Below are 16,622 nucleotides of genomic sequence, written 5' to 3'. Positions count from 1 at the left end.
ATGGTCTATTAGAGTGGGAGGCTGAGGGAGCACACTGCTGCCTAACTGCTTCACAGGCCACTGGCGCAGGAGCAATTATATAGTAACCAGATGTTTAGAAAATAAGATGACTGGTCTTCATCATGCAAATACTGTACTGACTCTCACAGTGACCTTCCCCCTGACAAATTTTCCTTTGGTGGATTTGGGGGAAATGAAAAGATGACTTGGGCAAGCAGGAATAGCGACATACACCTGGGTAAGAAAAGAGCTAAGGTCAGATTGCTGAGTGTGGGTAAGAACTCATGGAGACTTGTGAATTCTGAGTAAGAAGAGGCAATGGGAGGGGATGGCTATTCTAATACATTTAGTGCCTCTTGTATGCCACACAAGTAAGAGATATAGTGTCATTTACCTATCTCTTCCTTCTCCCCTCCTTCCCCCCTCCACTCTCCCACTCCCTTAACTGCTAGACTTAATTCCCCATGTCACATCCCCTCCCCTGTTTTGGGGTGGTCAAAATTAGGCAAGAAAGTGGTGGGTCTTAGGCGAGTAAATACAGCAGAGAGTTTGACCTCTCCTGGCCTTTCTTACCCTTTGCCTCATGGGCAGGTATCAGCCATGGATCGGTGGTGGCGGGGGTGATCGGCGCGAAGAAACCACAATATGACATCTGGGGCAAAACGGTGAACCTAGCCAGTCGTATGGACAGCACAGGGGTGAGCGGCAGGATTCAAGTCCCCGAGGAGACGTACCTCATCCTAAACGACCGAGGCTTTGCCTTTGACTACCGAGGAGAGATTTATGTCAAGGGCATCAGCGAGCAGGAAGGAAAAATCAAAACATATTTTCTTCTAGGAAGAGTACAACCAAATCCTTTAATCTTACCACCAAGGAAATTGCCTGGACAGTATTCCTTAGCAGCTGTTGTCCTCGGACTTGTACAGTCACTTAACAGGCAGAGGCAGAAGCAGATACTGAATGAGAACAACAACTCTGGAATAATCAAGGGACATTACAACCGACGGACTTTGTTGACTTCCAGTGGATCTGAAGCCGTAGCTCAAGCAGAAAGCGTGGACAAACCTGACTTGCCATAAATAACATTTTCTTTGTGTTCATTTTTTTGTATTTCTTTTATATATAAAATAAATGCGCTAATAAAAACGGTTTAATTTTTTTTTAGAACAAGGCCGATTTTATGTGTCTTTTGTGGGATCTTGTTCGAGAGATCAGTTTGGGTAGTGGAGGCTGTGGCCAATCAGTGACATTTATTGAGCTACTAGCACTATAGTGAGCACTTGGGGAGAGTACACTGCAAGCAAAAGAAACCGCCTACACACAGAGATCTTACAACCTAATGGGGGATGACATATATTCACAAATTATGCCATTACTTTAGAGATTGATATGCATGTAAATGCTGAGAATGGGCATAGTTGCAGAACTGTTAAGGACTGTAAGCTCCTCTGGGGCAAGGAATATGTTTTCCTACTGTGCTGCGCTGTACTCTTCCATGCACTCAAACCAGTACTCTACACAGGCCTTGGGGAAATGGGTTTAAACTGGGGAAGGCCTTTTGATCCCTCTGTACACCAGCAAACATTCCAACCCCATCCAGGGTCAAACCGGTGTATAGGTCTGTCTGAAAATGTTTCCAGAGTTTGGAAGGGGGCCTTTCTCTCAAGTCCAGAGCCACCCTTTATGGAAGGGGTTCATCTCCATCTAGCCTCCCGTCACTTTTCTCTCCCACCAACACACAGTAACATCCCAAAAACAGATAGTCAAAAAGCTTTGTCTTGCTATTTTCTCAGAGCTGATAAAGGACTGTTGAGCTCCTTGTACTCAGAAGGGAATAGGTCCAGCCTGGACTCCACACAAGTCTCCTCCCACTGGATAGCGCCCTCAGAAATCTGGACCATTCCTTGGTCACCCCAGTCCCCAAAAACACCCCCCCACCAAAGACTAGGCCCATTCTGGCAAGTCTTGGATGTTCGTGTGACTGTTCAATAAATCCAAACCAGAACCCAGGCTCGCTGACCCAGTGACCCAAACTAAGGTTTTTGGTCAGAATTTCATCCGAGAAATGCATCACATCACACTGCTGCCAGAACATTGTGGTTTTCACCAGACAGGAGGATGGCTTATGTTTCCACAGGGATCATTACCTATTTTTTTTTTCCATTAGGATCATCTCTGCCCATCGTTTTAAGGATAGTGAAGTTCTGGGAAATAACAATGTCATTACAATTTGAGAGGAGAGAAAACTATGATTCACAGACGGAAAATTAGTTTAGAGGAAACTCTGACCCTGGCCCTTTTTTTTTGAGGAAATATACTTATAAGATGTGAGTGGAGATACAGAAATGCCCAGATGAAAGTAAATTCACTAATACATAATTACATCCAAGCAACAGGAACACCGAGAGACACTAACCTAGCCAAGGTAGATCTGCCCAATGGCCCCAACTTTAAAATTAATAGGACTGAGCACTCAAGAACTCCCTTAGATTTTCCTAGCATTTAACCAGTTTAATCGTAATTATGGCTGTCTCCCCCTCTGGACTCTAAACTCGTTGTGGGTAGGGAATGTGTCTCTTATATTTTACTCTCTCAAGTGCTTAGCACAGTGCTGTGCACACTGTAAGTGTTCAGTAAATGCAATTGATCACTGTCCCTAGGAGGGATGTGACACCCTGACCCTTCAGAGGTCACTCTCCTCCACCATACTTAAAGAAGAGCTATTATTTTCTCCCTCCCAGGCAAGATTTGATTGATGCACAGTCAAGTTCCAGTGCTTAAGCAGGGCCCAAACCCAGAATCCCCTTTGGATTAGCAGTAAATTCATGAAGTCACCTGGCAATGGACACAATAAGCTGCCTCATCCCTTCTGGTTTCAGGAAGCTTGTTGACTCCCCTTCAGTCCTCCACTATTGTTCAGCCATAGAGTACAGAGGATGAGCATCTGCTGACTCTACACTTCCAAACCGCAAGAGGTAGAACAAATGAAGGCAGAACTCATACAGATTGTTAAAAAGTCCACCCAAAGCCACCTCCTCACCATCTAAACTCACCCTTCCAGGGAGCCTCCCTGTTGGTTCTGAAATTTTGACCAAGCTTGTACTCAATCTCTCTGATGGATCTGGAGAGCTAACTGAAGCATACAACTTTAATGTGTTGACCCAGGGGAGGGGAGGCTGCTCCAGGAGACTGACTTGGAATGGGCAGACTTCCTTTCAGGACTTCAGTATATCCTTGCAGATAAATATCTGAACCCTTACCAGCCCCCAAAAATCATTTGCCAGCCTGCCCCACCCCAAGATGGAAGACATCAGCATTTTTAGGGACTTTAACATCAGTCAACTCTGTCCATCTTAGAAGGGTGGGCAGGTTCAATCTAAAAGAACTCTTGGGCTACAATTAGTAGCCTGGAGCAATCATTTACTAAATGACATCGGTTTCCTAATAAAAATAGAAATAATGATGATATTTAGTAAGAGCTCACCATCAATTGTGTTTACTGAGTTCACAGAAGCACTTGGGAGAGTTCATTAGCGTTTATAGACCTGAGCCCTTATTAAGCGCCAAGCAATCGATCAGTGATATTCATTGAGCGCTTTCTGTGTGTAGAGTACCGTAATAAATGCTTGGAAGAATACTGTTCAGTTGTCCTGTGCTAAGTATTGGGATAGATATAAGTAAATTAGATCAGACTGTGCCCTACATGGGGCTAACAGTCTAATCAATTAATGCTATATAGACTGTAAACTCATTGTGGACAGGGAATGTCAGTTATATTGTAATAATGTTGGTATTTGTTAAGCGCTTACTATGTGCCGAGCACTGTTCTAAGCGCTGGGGTAGACACAGGGGAATCAGGTTGTCCCACGTGGGGTTCACAGTCTTCATCCCCATTTTACAGATGAGGTAACCGAGGCACCGAGAAGTTAAGTGACTTGCCCAAAGTCACACAGCTGACAAGTACTCTCCCAGGTGTTTAGTACAGTGCTCTGCATAAAGTAAATGCTAATAAGTTACTGATTATTTGAGTGCTTACAATGTGCGGAGCGCTGTACTAAGAACTTGGGAGACTACAACACAGAATTTGTAGATCTGTTCCCTGTCTAAAAAGAGGTTTCAGTCCAGAGGGTGGCACAGTCCTACCTCCATTTACAGAGAAGGGAGGTGAGGCCCAGAGAGAGTATGTGGCTTGCCCAAGATAACACAGCAGGCACTCTTACTTCCAGTCCCCGCTAAAAGCATGAGGCAGCAAATTGACTAAATAAAGGTCCTGGAAAAGCCAACCAAAGAACAACAGACAGCCTTTCCCTAAAGGGAGGGACTATTTTAAGAAGAGAGTTCCTTTCATTCCGTAACTTCATTCTATCATGGGGACCTGCATTTCAGAAGATGCTTCCTACTTCTGAAGAATAAGTAGGGGAATTAGACAATCATTTTCTCTACTGGCAGTTTCCCCAACAGTCTGAATAACTCCGTTATTTGAATCTGGCTCAAGAGACAGACCACATTTTCAGGTTACAGTGTTGCACTCAGATTCGCTGTTGTCCCCAGGCAACTGAGGGAGATGTTTTATTGATGAAAGTAATGGGGGTGGTAAAGCATCCGTGAAGAATAATAGCCTCTGCAGATTTGAATTATTAATTGCCCCCCCACACACACATTCACAGTCCTTCTCTTCCCTCTCCCTGTAGTTCTAGAAATACTTACATTCATTTCAAATGTATTGAGAACATTCTAAAAGAACCAAATGTTTTCATCAGGTCTGACTTCAATCCAGATTTCAGTACTAGAAGTAGCAACCTACTGATGTTGAGGCATAGGGGACTGTGCTCATCAGGTAATTTCCCTCCTGAGGGGAATGCCGGGGAGAAGCATATGGGCAAAGAGAAGGTACAGCAGATGTTACCATCAGCCTCACCACCACCAAGCTGCACACACCCAGATCACAGGCCTAAAATTCAGAGAAAATGGGGACATTCACTGTTGGAAGAGAGTAGCAGAAGATGTTATTGGTCTCCAGAGGCAATAAGAGGGGAAGACACAAATATTCGCCAAAGTGGTCTCATAGGCATTCTGGTTCCCTTGTGGAGTTTTGTTACTTGGATGGTGAGTAGGGACAACCCTTGGTTGATTGACTGGAAACCAGGGAAGTCATCAAGTCCCCAGGCTCCTGAGAAAGAGATGATCTTATATTTCTATGCCTCTTTGACATGACATCGCCAAGATCCACCTTTTCCTCTCCATCCAAACCGCTACCTTGTTGATGCAATCTTTCATCATTTCCTGACTGGATTACTACATCAGCCTCCTTTCTGACCTCCCACCCTCCTGTCTCTCCCCTCTTCAGTTTACACTTCACTCTGCTGCCTGGATTATCTTTCTATAGAAATGCTCTGGGCATGTCACTTCCCTCCTCAGAAATCTCCAATGGTTGCCTCTCAACCTTGGCATGAAGCAAAAACTCCTCACTATTGGCTACAAAGCTCTTCATCACCTTGCCCCCTCCTATGAAACCTCCCTTCTCTCCTTCTACAGCCCAGCCTGCACACTCCGCTCCTCTGCTGCTAATCTTCTCACCGTTCCTCGTTCTCACCTGTCCCATCGTCGACCCCTGGCCCAAGTCCTACCTCTGGCCTGGGACGCCCTCCCTCCTCACGTCCGCCAAACCAGCCCTCTTCCCCTCTTCAAAGCCCTACTGGGAGCTCACCTCCTCCAAGAGGCTCTGCTCCTCCTCCCCATTGCCTCTACTCCCTCACTCTGCTCTACCCCCTTCCCTGCACCACAGCACATGTGTATATTTGTACATATTATTACTCTAGTTATGTGCATACATCTATAATTCTATTTTGATGCTATTGATGCCTGTCTACTTGTTTTGTTTTCTGTCTTCCCCTTCTAGACTGTGAGCAAGCCCATTGTTGGGTAGGGATTGTCTCTGTTGCCTAATTGTACTTTCCAAGCACTTAGTACAGTGCTCTGCACACAGTCAGTGCTCAATAAATACAATTGAATTGAATGATCTCATCTCATCCGCACAACACCCCCTGAGAAGTAGGGGGAAGCAGGCATTACGCTACCCCCATTTTACAGATGAGGATACTGAGACCTACAATAGTTAAGGGACTTGCCCAACGTCACCCAAGAGTCCAGGGGCAGAGCTGGGACTGGAAGTCAGGGCTCCTGACTCTCAGTCCCATGCCCTTTCCACAGGACCATGCTGCCCTCCCAGTAGTTTTCTAGCTCCCTCCTTGCCCCCAGTACCCCCAGCCCTTACTGGTAATAAATATGATGGAATGAATTAGTAGAGTGCTCTGCACATAGGAAGCGCTCAATAAATACGACTGAATGAATGAATGACTCCAACAGCAGGCAGGCAAGCAGCCACATTGAGCTGGTGAATTTCTTGAGTTTTGGGTGTGAGGTCAACAAGGAGGAATCAGTCCTCCTGACCCTTCCTATAGAGATTCTGAACTCCAATGCCTGCCCAGCCTCCCAGTCTCCTAAATTGGATTTCTGCAGTCCTTGGCACTGCAGGTGGCAGGGTGTCCCATTAGTGACAAAGTTTTTCTGGTGACAGACACTCATGAGCCTTCTCTGTTTAAGAAATCCAGAAATGGTCATCATCTAGAATCAAGAGGAATGGAAATGGGACCCACATTTTCAATATTTTTAATATATTATAATGCGCTTTTTAAATCCCTGTGCTGATACTATAACAAGTCCAGGAATGAGTGATTCACTCATCAGTGGCCTTAAAATGATATTAAAAGTGGTGACCCTAGCTGCCTTTACTCTTCTGATGCATCTAGAGACTCATTCAGTGACGTCTAAAGACGGATGCTGCCGGCATTGGAAATGCATTTTGGGCCTGCTACAGGAAGCTTCTTTGTTCAGGTTGATTGTCATTTCTAAAGGGGTTTTCCCCAATCCAGAATACTGTCAAAAGTCCTTGCGACATGATATACAGTTAATAGAGGCGACTGTGTATGTGCTAAGAGGGCAATTTTTGTGGAAGATCTCAATTTTAATTACTCCGATGTTAATACTGGCCATTCTAAAGCATCAACTCTCTCAATCTTTGCCCTACTGAAGTATGGCTTTATTTTGTTAAGGTGAAGGCTGGCAGGGGATGTGAAATTCACTAATGCCATCTAGAGGGGAAGGAAATTCTCTTCTTGGAAATGAAGGTAACAGGATGCCACTGGTGATCCATCAGTCATATCTATTGAGCACTTACCATGTGAAGAACACTGTATTAAGCACTTGGGAGAGTACAACAGAATTAGTAGACACATTTCCTGCCCATAAGAAGTTTATAGTCTACAGGGGATCTGTTCTAATGAACCCTAATTCATAGATATCCCCTACTACTTCAAAACCAAAGTTCTAAAGAAGCACAAAGCAGACTTGCACCTCTCAATTGGAATTACATTGAGATGGACAGCTCTCCCTCTGAAGGTTCTGAGGAATTTCTCTCCCTGATCTGCCAAAGAGGTGATGGAGTGATGGAGAGAAAGGGGAAAGAGCGGTCCAGAAGACACTGATCTGCTAGCCAGGCTATGAACAGCTCGGTAGTTCTATAGACAGTTTACTTTGTTCCAGAGTTTCTGCATCTGGCAAGCAGGGCTCAATAACTTGTCCAGGACAGCCACAGGTTCAGAGATCTGGTGACACTTAAGTGCTTTGAACCCTTCAGGGAAAGAGTCAGTTTTTTTGATTGTTGGGTTTTTTTTGGTGGGGAGGTTGGGGTGGGGGGGAGAGAAATGGGGTTTATTTGTATCTTTTAAGCACTTACTACATGCCAGGCACTATTCTAAGTGCTGGGGTAGATAAGAGGTAATCAGTTTGGACACAGTCCATGCCCCACATGGGACTCACAGTCCTCATCCCCATTTTACAGATGAAGGGAGTGAGGCACAGAAAAGTGAAGCGACTTGCCCCCAGCAGACATGTAGTGGAGCCGGAATTAGAACACGCGTCCCTCTGACTCCCAGGTCTGTGCTCTATCCCCTAGACCACGCTGCTCCTCTAGCAAACATGTACAGACTGGATTTGCTGCAGCCACAGCATGTTTGAGAAAGGAATTTTTCTGGTGAAGTTTCCTCTAGAGACTTTTAGTGCCAAATGAACTCAAAGTGCCAGGCAAATGGGACCACTTTGCTGAAACCCACCCTAAAGCCCCCCATCACAAGCCCATCCCAGATACCCGTATAGCAGCACTGGTAGGTCAGTTTGACACCTGGACCTTCCTTCCTAAGGCAAGTTTGAGTGGAACCCCACAAGCCTCGAAAAACTTTAAAAGAGAGGTGAATAGCTGCCTGGCTTCGTCTGCTTACTTTTCCGTTTTAGTTCCACGAGCAGGAACCCCACTGTTTGAGAATCACCCCACCCTGGGCTGGAATTAGCAATGCCTTCAGGCCAGATGGGTCTGTTTAGATGCTGAAGCAGGTTGGGGACCGATAGGATTTCACTGCAAAAAGAGTCAAGGTGTCTCCCCAAAGTGTTCACGCAGTGGCTTCACGGGCACCTTCCGGCCTGCTTTAGAGTAATAGAAGGGAACTTTAACTCTGAGCTGGATCAGGAGCTTAGGGAGCAATTAATGCTCCAAGAATTTCCTGATGCGGTGGTGTTTTCTCTCAATCCACGGTTGGAAGCTGGATGCCCTTGAAAGTCCTCGTCCTTGAGGGTTCCGTGCACTTTCTTATGCTGCCATCCTGTGGTAAAATCGAGAAACTTAGGCTTGATGTAAACACGAAAGCCTGGCACTGTTCTTTCTTTTTGTTTTTCTTGTTTTTATGGCATTTGTTAAGCGTTTACTATGCAGCAAGCACTCTGAGCGCTGAGGTGGATACAAAATAATTAGACTGGACATAGTCCTTGTCCCACATAGGGCTCACAGTCTAAGTCAGAGAGAAGTGGATTCAATCCCCGCTTTACAGATTAGATAACTGATGCACAGAGAAATTAAGTGACTTGCCCAAGGTCACACAGCACACAAGTGGCAGAGCCGGGATTAGACCCCAGGTCCTTTGACAGTCAGGACTGTGCTCTTTCCACTAGGCCACACTGCTCCCTCCTGGAAAAAACCTGAGCAGAAAGCTGATTAAAATGGGGCAAAGAGATGGACGTTTCCATCTGAGGAGGAGCAGAAGAAGGATGGATATCGTTGCAGCATGTTGGTGGCTGGTTTATTTCCACAGTGACTGATGACCTATGGTGGGTTGGTAGGAACTGGGCTGGCTTCCAGCCCCTGAGTATTCCTGGAACTGTTAACCTAGGGTAATGACCAGGGATGGCATTTAAGAACAGTGGACACCCACTTTCCTTGCCTCCTCCACCCACAATACCAGGCGAGGGGTCAGGCTGCTTGGTTCAAGGCTACTCAAACATAGCCCATTCCAAGAAGCTTCTCTGACTGATTGATGATTGTATTGCTTTGAGCATGAGTTCAACAGAGAGGACAGGGAAAGGGGAAAGAAAACAGGCAGGAAATAGTTTGCATAACATTTCAATTGGAGAATTAGCAAGTGAGAAATCTTACCTTCAAACACAGATTTACTCCCCCTCCCACTTTGATAAAAGATGGGCATCAACTTTAGGTGTTGGCAATGGGATCAACATTAAACAAATGCTTGCAGGATGCAAAACGCAGCACTGAACGAGAGAAAGAAGCACCAGAAAACCAATTCAGATTCAGTCCCTGTCCCCCAAGGGGTTAACAATCTAATCTGGGGGGTATAGGTACAGACGAAAGGAATACCAAACTCAGCCAAGACAAATGCAAATTCAGTGATACAAATACGAACAGTAAGAAGTATGCCAGTTCAACAGTCCTTGGAGGACGAAGTCTCAAGGCTGTTTCTCATTACTTTAGGCCACCACAGCTGTGGTCTGGCTGGTTTTCCAAAGCCTCCTAGGGCATAACTGCCTCAGGGTTAGGCTGGATCCAGGAGTCTCCTTTGCAGCATGGGAATGCTGGAGGAGCTGAGTTACAAATGCCTCCTTCAACATCCCGGGATTATTGTAATTAAACTGTAAGGCCCTTGAAGGCAGGAATTGCAATTACCAATTCTATTGCACTCTCCCAAGTGTTTAGTATTGTGCTGGACAGACAGTAGGTGTTCGATAAATTCGATTGATTCCTTTGTCTTCTTCAAATCCATTAAAGGCAAGATGCCATGAATTTTCACCTGGGAAAAGGAAGCAAATACCACAGATTTGGTATTAACTCAAGCATGTCTGCTATTTGGTCAAAATGAGGGTGTGAGTTGAGGATTTGGGAGAGCCATTCCACATGGCTTGGTTTCCATACTTCATAACATGAACACATTCCAAAGCATACTGCCATTGTTTGTTGCCCCAAGATGTACCTGCCATTTCTTCTAACCCCAAGATACACCTTAACCAAACAGGCTCACAGCCTCAGACCAACATTCCTTAGTGCCCTAACAATATTCTAGCCAAACCACACAATGAAAGACAGAAGAGAACCAGAACAGACCATCTCTGTCCCACATAAGGCTCTCAGTCTGAGAGTGAGGGACAACAGTTATCATTTCTACTTTTTTTTTTTTAAGATATGAGGAACGAGGCTCAGAGAGGTAAAGCCACTGCCCAAGGGCACACAGCTGGCTAGTGGGAGAGCATGAATTCGAACTCATGTCAAATCAACTCTCTTCCCATTTTCCAAGCAACCTGTCAAAATCATCATGAAGACTCTGGGTGATGTAAAGACCATCTGGCAATCTAAATGAATTCCCCAGATCTTCTGAAGGATGTAGGATTCCAACAAATCCCTAGCAGTGGGAGTTGCATCAGAAATTGGAATACATCCCACTGGGAACAGGAAAATTCAGGGCTGAAACTGGAACAAGTATCAGCCTGGCACCGGGTTGGGGATAGATAGAATGTGTGACCTGATTCTCTAGCTGCTTTCCTTCTCTGAACTTTAATCTTACTGATCTATAGTAACAACCCCCATCTTTAAGATGAAAGGCAGCTCTACTGCCTCTTACAAACCTCGACAAATGAATCCCTCCAGCCTTCCTCACTTTTTATTCCATGCTAGAATCCTGATTTTGCAATTGAGGGGAAAAGGAGGAGAGAGATAAAAGCAACTGACTCCAGATATTAATGTGTCTTTGCAAGGCAAACCACGAGCAGCTTGAAAATAAATCAAAGGAAAGCTAATGGATCCTGCAGATTTCTCAGGGGCAAAACACTGGGAAGACTCATTTTGAAACTAAAAAGGGGATTTGAGTGCTGGTTCATTTAGCTACAATTCAGGAGGGCTGGAAAGCACCAGTTAGTGCCCATGGAAACAGAGCATTTGTACACTGAGCTTGCTTCCTGATTGGCTCTGAAGTCCACAAAATTGGCATGTGCCCTTTGCTACCTTTAAACCCTGTGGTGTCCCAGGCCAGCAGAAGGTTGAAGATAATTCCAAATCACGGGTTCTTTCAATTCCCATATTCAGTTTGTCAAACCAATCCAGTCCATACTTAACTGCCATCTGTAGCATTTTCCAAAGATTTGATTTTATATAGATAAGTCAATCAATTGTATTTATTGAGCATTTGCTGCATGTAGATAGCTGAATCAGGTGCTTGGAAGAGTCCAATGCAGCAGAGTTGGTAGACATGATCTCTGCCCACAGGGAGTTTGCAGACAAGAGGGGAAAATAGTGCTTAGTACAGTACAGTGCCTGGCACACAGTAAGCGCTTAACAAATACTATCATCATGTGGACATTAAAATAAGTTACTGGTGGATATGAGAAGCAACATGGCCTAGTGAATAGAGCACAGGCCTGAAAGTGGGAGGACCTGTGTTCTAATCCCAGCTCTACTAGTCTACTGTGTTACCTTAGGCAAGTCACAACTTCTCTGTGCCTCCATTACCTCATCTGTAAAATGGGGATTATGACTGAGCCCCATGGGAAATGTAGACTGTGCCCAAACTGATTAGCTTGTATCTAATCTGACCCATGTGGATCAGGGACTGTATCCAAACTGAGTTGTTTGTATCCACCCTGGCATTTAGTACAATGCCTGGCACAGTAAGCTCTTAAATACCATAATTATGGGAAGCAGCATGGCCTAGTAGATAGAGCATGGGCCTGGGAGTCAGAGGTCATGGGTTGTAATCCCAGCTCTGACACTTGTCTGTTGTGTGACCTTAATACTTCACTTCTCTGTGCCTCAGTTCCCTCATCTGTCAAATGGAGACTGAAACCGAAAGCCCCATGTGAGACAGGGACAGTGTCCAACCCGATTAACTTGTATCTACCCCAGTGCTTAGAACGGTGCCTGACACATAGTATGTGCTCAATAAATACGATTGAATGAATAAGTGCTTAAATAATTATTACCCCAGTGCTTAGTACAGTTTCTAGCACAGAGAGAGTGCTTAATAAATAATAGTAATAATGATTGTATAAGTGCTCTGGGGGTAAGGTGAAAATCAAAGTGCTAAAGGGGTATAGGTCAAAGTATACATTTCCACACTCGTCAAAAATTTTCAATATTTACCCATTCCTTCCAACCTCAGGTAAAATTTCCTGACCATTAGGCATTAAGACACTCAGTCAGCCATCTCTCTCTTACTTATACACTCTCTTCTCCCTCTACACCCCAGGTTGAAATCTTTGTTTCTCTCAAGCCAAGCTCTCTTTTGTTTTCTCTCAAGACAACTATACACTAGGGCAGCAGAGGTCAACGAGGGACCCATAGTTCTGACCACAACATGCAAGTACACTTTGCTGATTGCAGGGCTTGGTACTGCATATTCTTTTGCCTCCTTGCCTCATAATCCTTACAAAACTTCCGTAAGAGCTTCTTTCTGGATCACAGAGCCCCACGATGATCTTTCTGTGGCAACTCACCCTCATTTTTCAGCCAGGATTCAGCCTTGTATGAGGCTTTGGCTCTATCCTTAATAGTAATAGTAACTGTGGTTTTTGTTAAGGGCTTACTATGTGCCAAGCACTGTACTAAGCATAGGGACAAATACAAGAGACACAATTCCCACGTGGGGATCACAGTTGTTAAGTAGGAGGGAGAACAGGTATTGAACCCCCATTTTGCAGTTGAGGGAACTGATGCACAGAGAAGTTAAGTGACTTGCCCAACGTCACCCAGCAGATGAGTGGAAGACCTGGGATTAGAACCCAGGCCCTCTGACTTCCAGGCCCATGCTCTTCCCATTAGGCCATGCTCCTCATCCTTAAAATGTTTCCTCTGTCCTTCAAACAGCAGTATACTATTTATCGAGCACCTAATGGGTTCTGAACACTGCACTAAGCACTTGGGAGAGTATGGTGGGTTTAGTAGAGAAGATCCCTGCCCTCAAGAAGTTTACATTCTAGCTGGGGATACAGACACAAAGATAAGTTACAGTGAGGAGGGAGGAAGGAGGAGATGTACAGAGAAGCAGTGTGGCTCAGTGGAAAGAGCACGGGCTTGCGAGTCAGAGGTCATGGGTTCGATTACCAACTCTGCCACTTGTCAGCTGTGTGACTGTGGGCAAGTCACTTCACTTCTCTGTGCCTCAGTTACTTCAACTGTAAAATGGGGATGAAGACTGTGAACCTCACATGGGACAACCTGATTACCTTGTAGCTACCCCAGCGCTTAGAACAGTGCTCTACAAATACCAACATTATTATCATTATTACTAGAGTTAATGCTGGAGTTAAGGGATCTGGAAGGTATTTGCTATGGCAGGTTGAGCTTGTTTAAGTGATTAATGATTAACTCCTTAGACTGTAAGCTCATTGTGGGCAGGGAAAGTGTCTACCAACTCCACTACATTGTATTCTCCCAAGGACTTAATACAGTGGTCTACACACACTAAGTGCTCAATAAATGATTGATTGGATTCCATTTGATGTAGAATGCTGCTCGGAAGTGATGTAATTGCTTCCTCTGGTCCTTCGATTATGAATCTCCGCTTGCAGCCAATCTCACAATCACTTGCACTAGATGAGCTAATATTTTAAGCGAAGGTATACGTTTGGGATGCTATTAAGTTTTCCCCACAAATAAAAATGGAGGGAGTCATTTATTCAGAGCATGGATCACTGTATTATTATTTTCAATATTAATAATAATAATAGTGTAACTCTAAGCACTTACTCTGTGCCAAACACCATGCTAAGCGCTGAGCTAGATACAGTACAATCAGATCAGAGTGCCTGTTCTACTTGGGGCTCAGTCTAGAAAGGAGGGAGAGCGAGCACTGAATCTCCATTTTGCGAATGGGGAAACTGGGGCCCAGAGAAGTTAAGTGACTTTCACACTGGAGGCAAGTGCCAGAGACAGTATAGGACCCAAGTCTCCCAATTCTCAGCCCTGTACTCTTTTCACTAGGCCCCACTGCTTTTCTAATGCTGTGTGAGAGGTGACAGGACCAGTTTGCAATATGACAATGGAGAAACCAAACTTGGTTACATAAAAGGAAGACTGCCTAGGGGCAGGAGAGCTGTCAGAGCAGGGTTGTCACCACTAGGACAGCGAGGGGAGGTAAGAGAGAGAGAGAAAAACTTCATTGTCAAAAAAATAGACAGATGACTTGATTTAATTTCCCCAAGCCACAAACACTCAAGTCCAATCCATGAAACCGCAAAAGGATTATGCAATCTTCTCCAACTTTAGAGGTTGAGTCGTTCTAGGTCATTCAGAGGGCGGATGACAAAGATGAATGTCCAATTTTTAAATTTGTCAAGTTTCAACCATCGGATAGCCAGATGTTTAGGCCTCCGGTTAACTCCTTTTAAGTTACTGATGATCCAAGCATTGACTGAAACAACTGTCAACTGCACACACACAAATAAAAAAGACCTGGAGCACATCTACCAACGGTGTGAGAAGCAGTGTAGCTTAGTGGGAAGAGCAGGAGTCTGAGTGTCAAAAGGACCTGGGTTTTAATCCTGGCTCTGTCAGCGCTCTGCTGACAACCTTGGGCAAGTCATTCAATTTCTCTGTGACTCAGTTACCTCATCTGTAAAATGGGGATTAAGACTGTAAGCCTCAAAAGGGATGTGGACTGTGTCCAACGTGATAAGTATGCATCTACTCCAGCTCTTAGTAGAGTGCCTGGCACATAGTAAGCAATTAACATATGTCTTGAAGAATAATGATAGTGATAATAATAATTATAATAATCCAAGAAGGGGAAGGAGAATATAAGGAATCAGGGAACCCTCAGATCTTCTGGGCGGGTGGCAGGGGGAGCCTCTACCCAACTCCCAGTTCTAGACACAGGTCTTCCCCTAGCCTGTTGTGAGATCTTGAGCAAGTCCCTTAACTTCTCTGGACCTTAGTTTCCTCATCTGTAAAATGGGGCTAAAATACGCACATGTCCTAACTCATGTGCCTGCTGAAAAGACAAAGTGAATAAGTATTGCCAAAGGGCTTTGGAAAAATAGAAGACCAAAGGAAAAATATTAGTTTATTTCATTGCATATTTCCAATACGGCCATCTTGGATAAAGGAAATTTAGTAAAAAATTAAGCTGAAGGCTGAAAGATCACATAAATGGGAATACGTTAATTTTTTTCTGAAAGAACAACACTATTGTTGTTTTAATATTCCCTATTATCAAGCCCCAAATGCCTTCAGAACAACCAAAACAACATTGATCTAACCTTAATATACTCTTGGACTTGATCGATTTTCTTCGATCCAAGCCACACAGAGAGATAGAAATTCAGGCAAGCAAACAAATAACCACCATAAAACGGTCCCCCTTACCCGCATGGATCAATAGGGTCTCTTTAAGGATTCTGGGATCTGTCACCATTGAGATAATGATCTCTAACAGTGATGCTCAGGTACTGCAGAAATTTACTTAGGTGCCATCTTTGCATGATTCTAGGGGCTTTAAAACTCTCCTAGCTTCCCCTCCCCTCCTCACTCCCCCTCTGAATCAATATTAGAGCAGGATTATTGTTGCTATTATGACTTGACAACAAGAGCTAAGCCATAAATACTTCACTTTACCCACCCACTGTCACTCTGTTGGAAATTGATTCAGTCCGAAGTCGCCCAAATACGCCCCTGGTCCTGTAACCACCAGGGTCATCTCCAATGGACTGATTTCCTATGGCACATTTCTGCCAAGATTCTTCACTATTAAATAGGTCAACCTAGGCCAATCACTTAGATGCCGCTAATATTCTTTAAGCCAGCCCACTTGCTCATGGAATGGGTCCTTGTGGTTATCCAGTGGTGATATGGGAAGTGGACTGTAAGCTCCTTGTGGGCAAGGAATGTGTCTGTTTATTGTTATATTATACTCTACAGTGGTCTGCACCCAGTAAGTGCTCAGTAAGTGTGACTGGATGAATAAATGAATGAAAGTGTCACTCTAGCTGGCCCAGTCTCTCTGGCTGGCCCCTGAAATGTAGAACTTCCTCTCCCACCCGGAAAGCTTGTTCAGGGGGTCTGACCTTAGCGGCCTGCTGAGCAGCTATTCCTCAGTGCCTTTGCCTCAGTTCCAATCACCACCCGAAACCTTGAAGGCTTCAGTCCTGGTTCACCCCACTACTCCCCCGTCCCCAGACCCTAAACAATCACATGGGATTGTACGAATAGACAGTCATTCAACTAATAGTTGATTATT

The 16,622-nt window shown here is 44.7% G+C and overlaps 1 protein-coding gene across 1 annotated transcript in view; it reads left to right on the top strand.

Annotated features, from left to right (window-relative positions):
- Positions 1 to 1,171, top strand: part of ADCY8 (adenylate cyclase 8) — a 145,332-nt gene extending 144,161 nt beyond the window's left edge. Inside the window, exon 23 of the mRNA XM_029062630.1 lies at positions 592 to 1,171. Within this exon, the coding sequence (XP_028918463.1) occupies positions 592 to 1,079 (488 nt within the window). The 3' untranslated portion in view covers positions 1,080 to 1,171. The remainder of the gene's footprint in view (positions 1 to 591) is intronic.
- The last annotated feature ends 15,451 nt before the right edge of the window (positions 1,172 to 16,622 follow it).

Source organism: Ornithorhynchus anatinus, chromosome 4 (assembly GCF_004115215.2).
Source record: "Ornithorhynchus anatinus isolate Pmale09 chromosome 4, mOrnAna1.pri.v4, whole genome shotgun sequence".
In the NCBI taxonomy this organism is placed as follows: domain Eukaryota; kingdom Metazoa; phylum Chordata; class Mammalia; order Monotremata; family Ornithorhynchidae; genus Ornithorhynchus; species Ornithorhynchus anatinus.
This window is presented reverse-complemented; position numbering and strand designations above follow the sequence as displayed.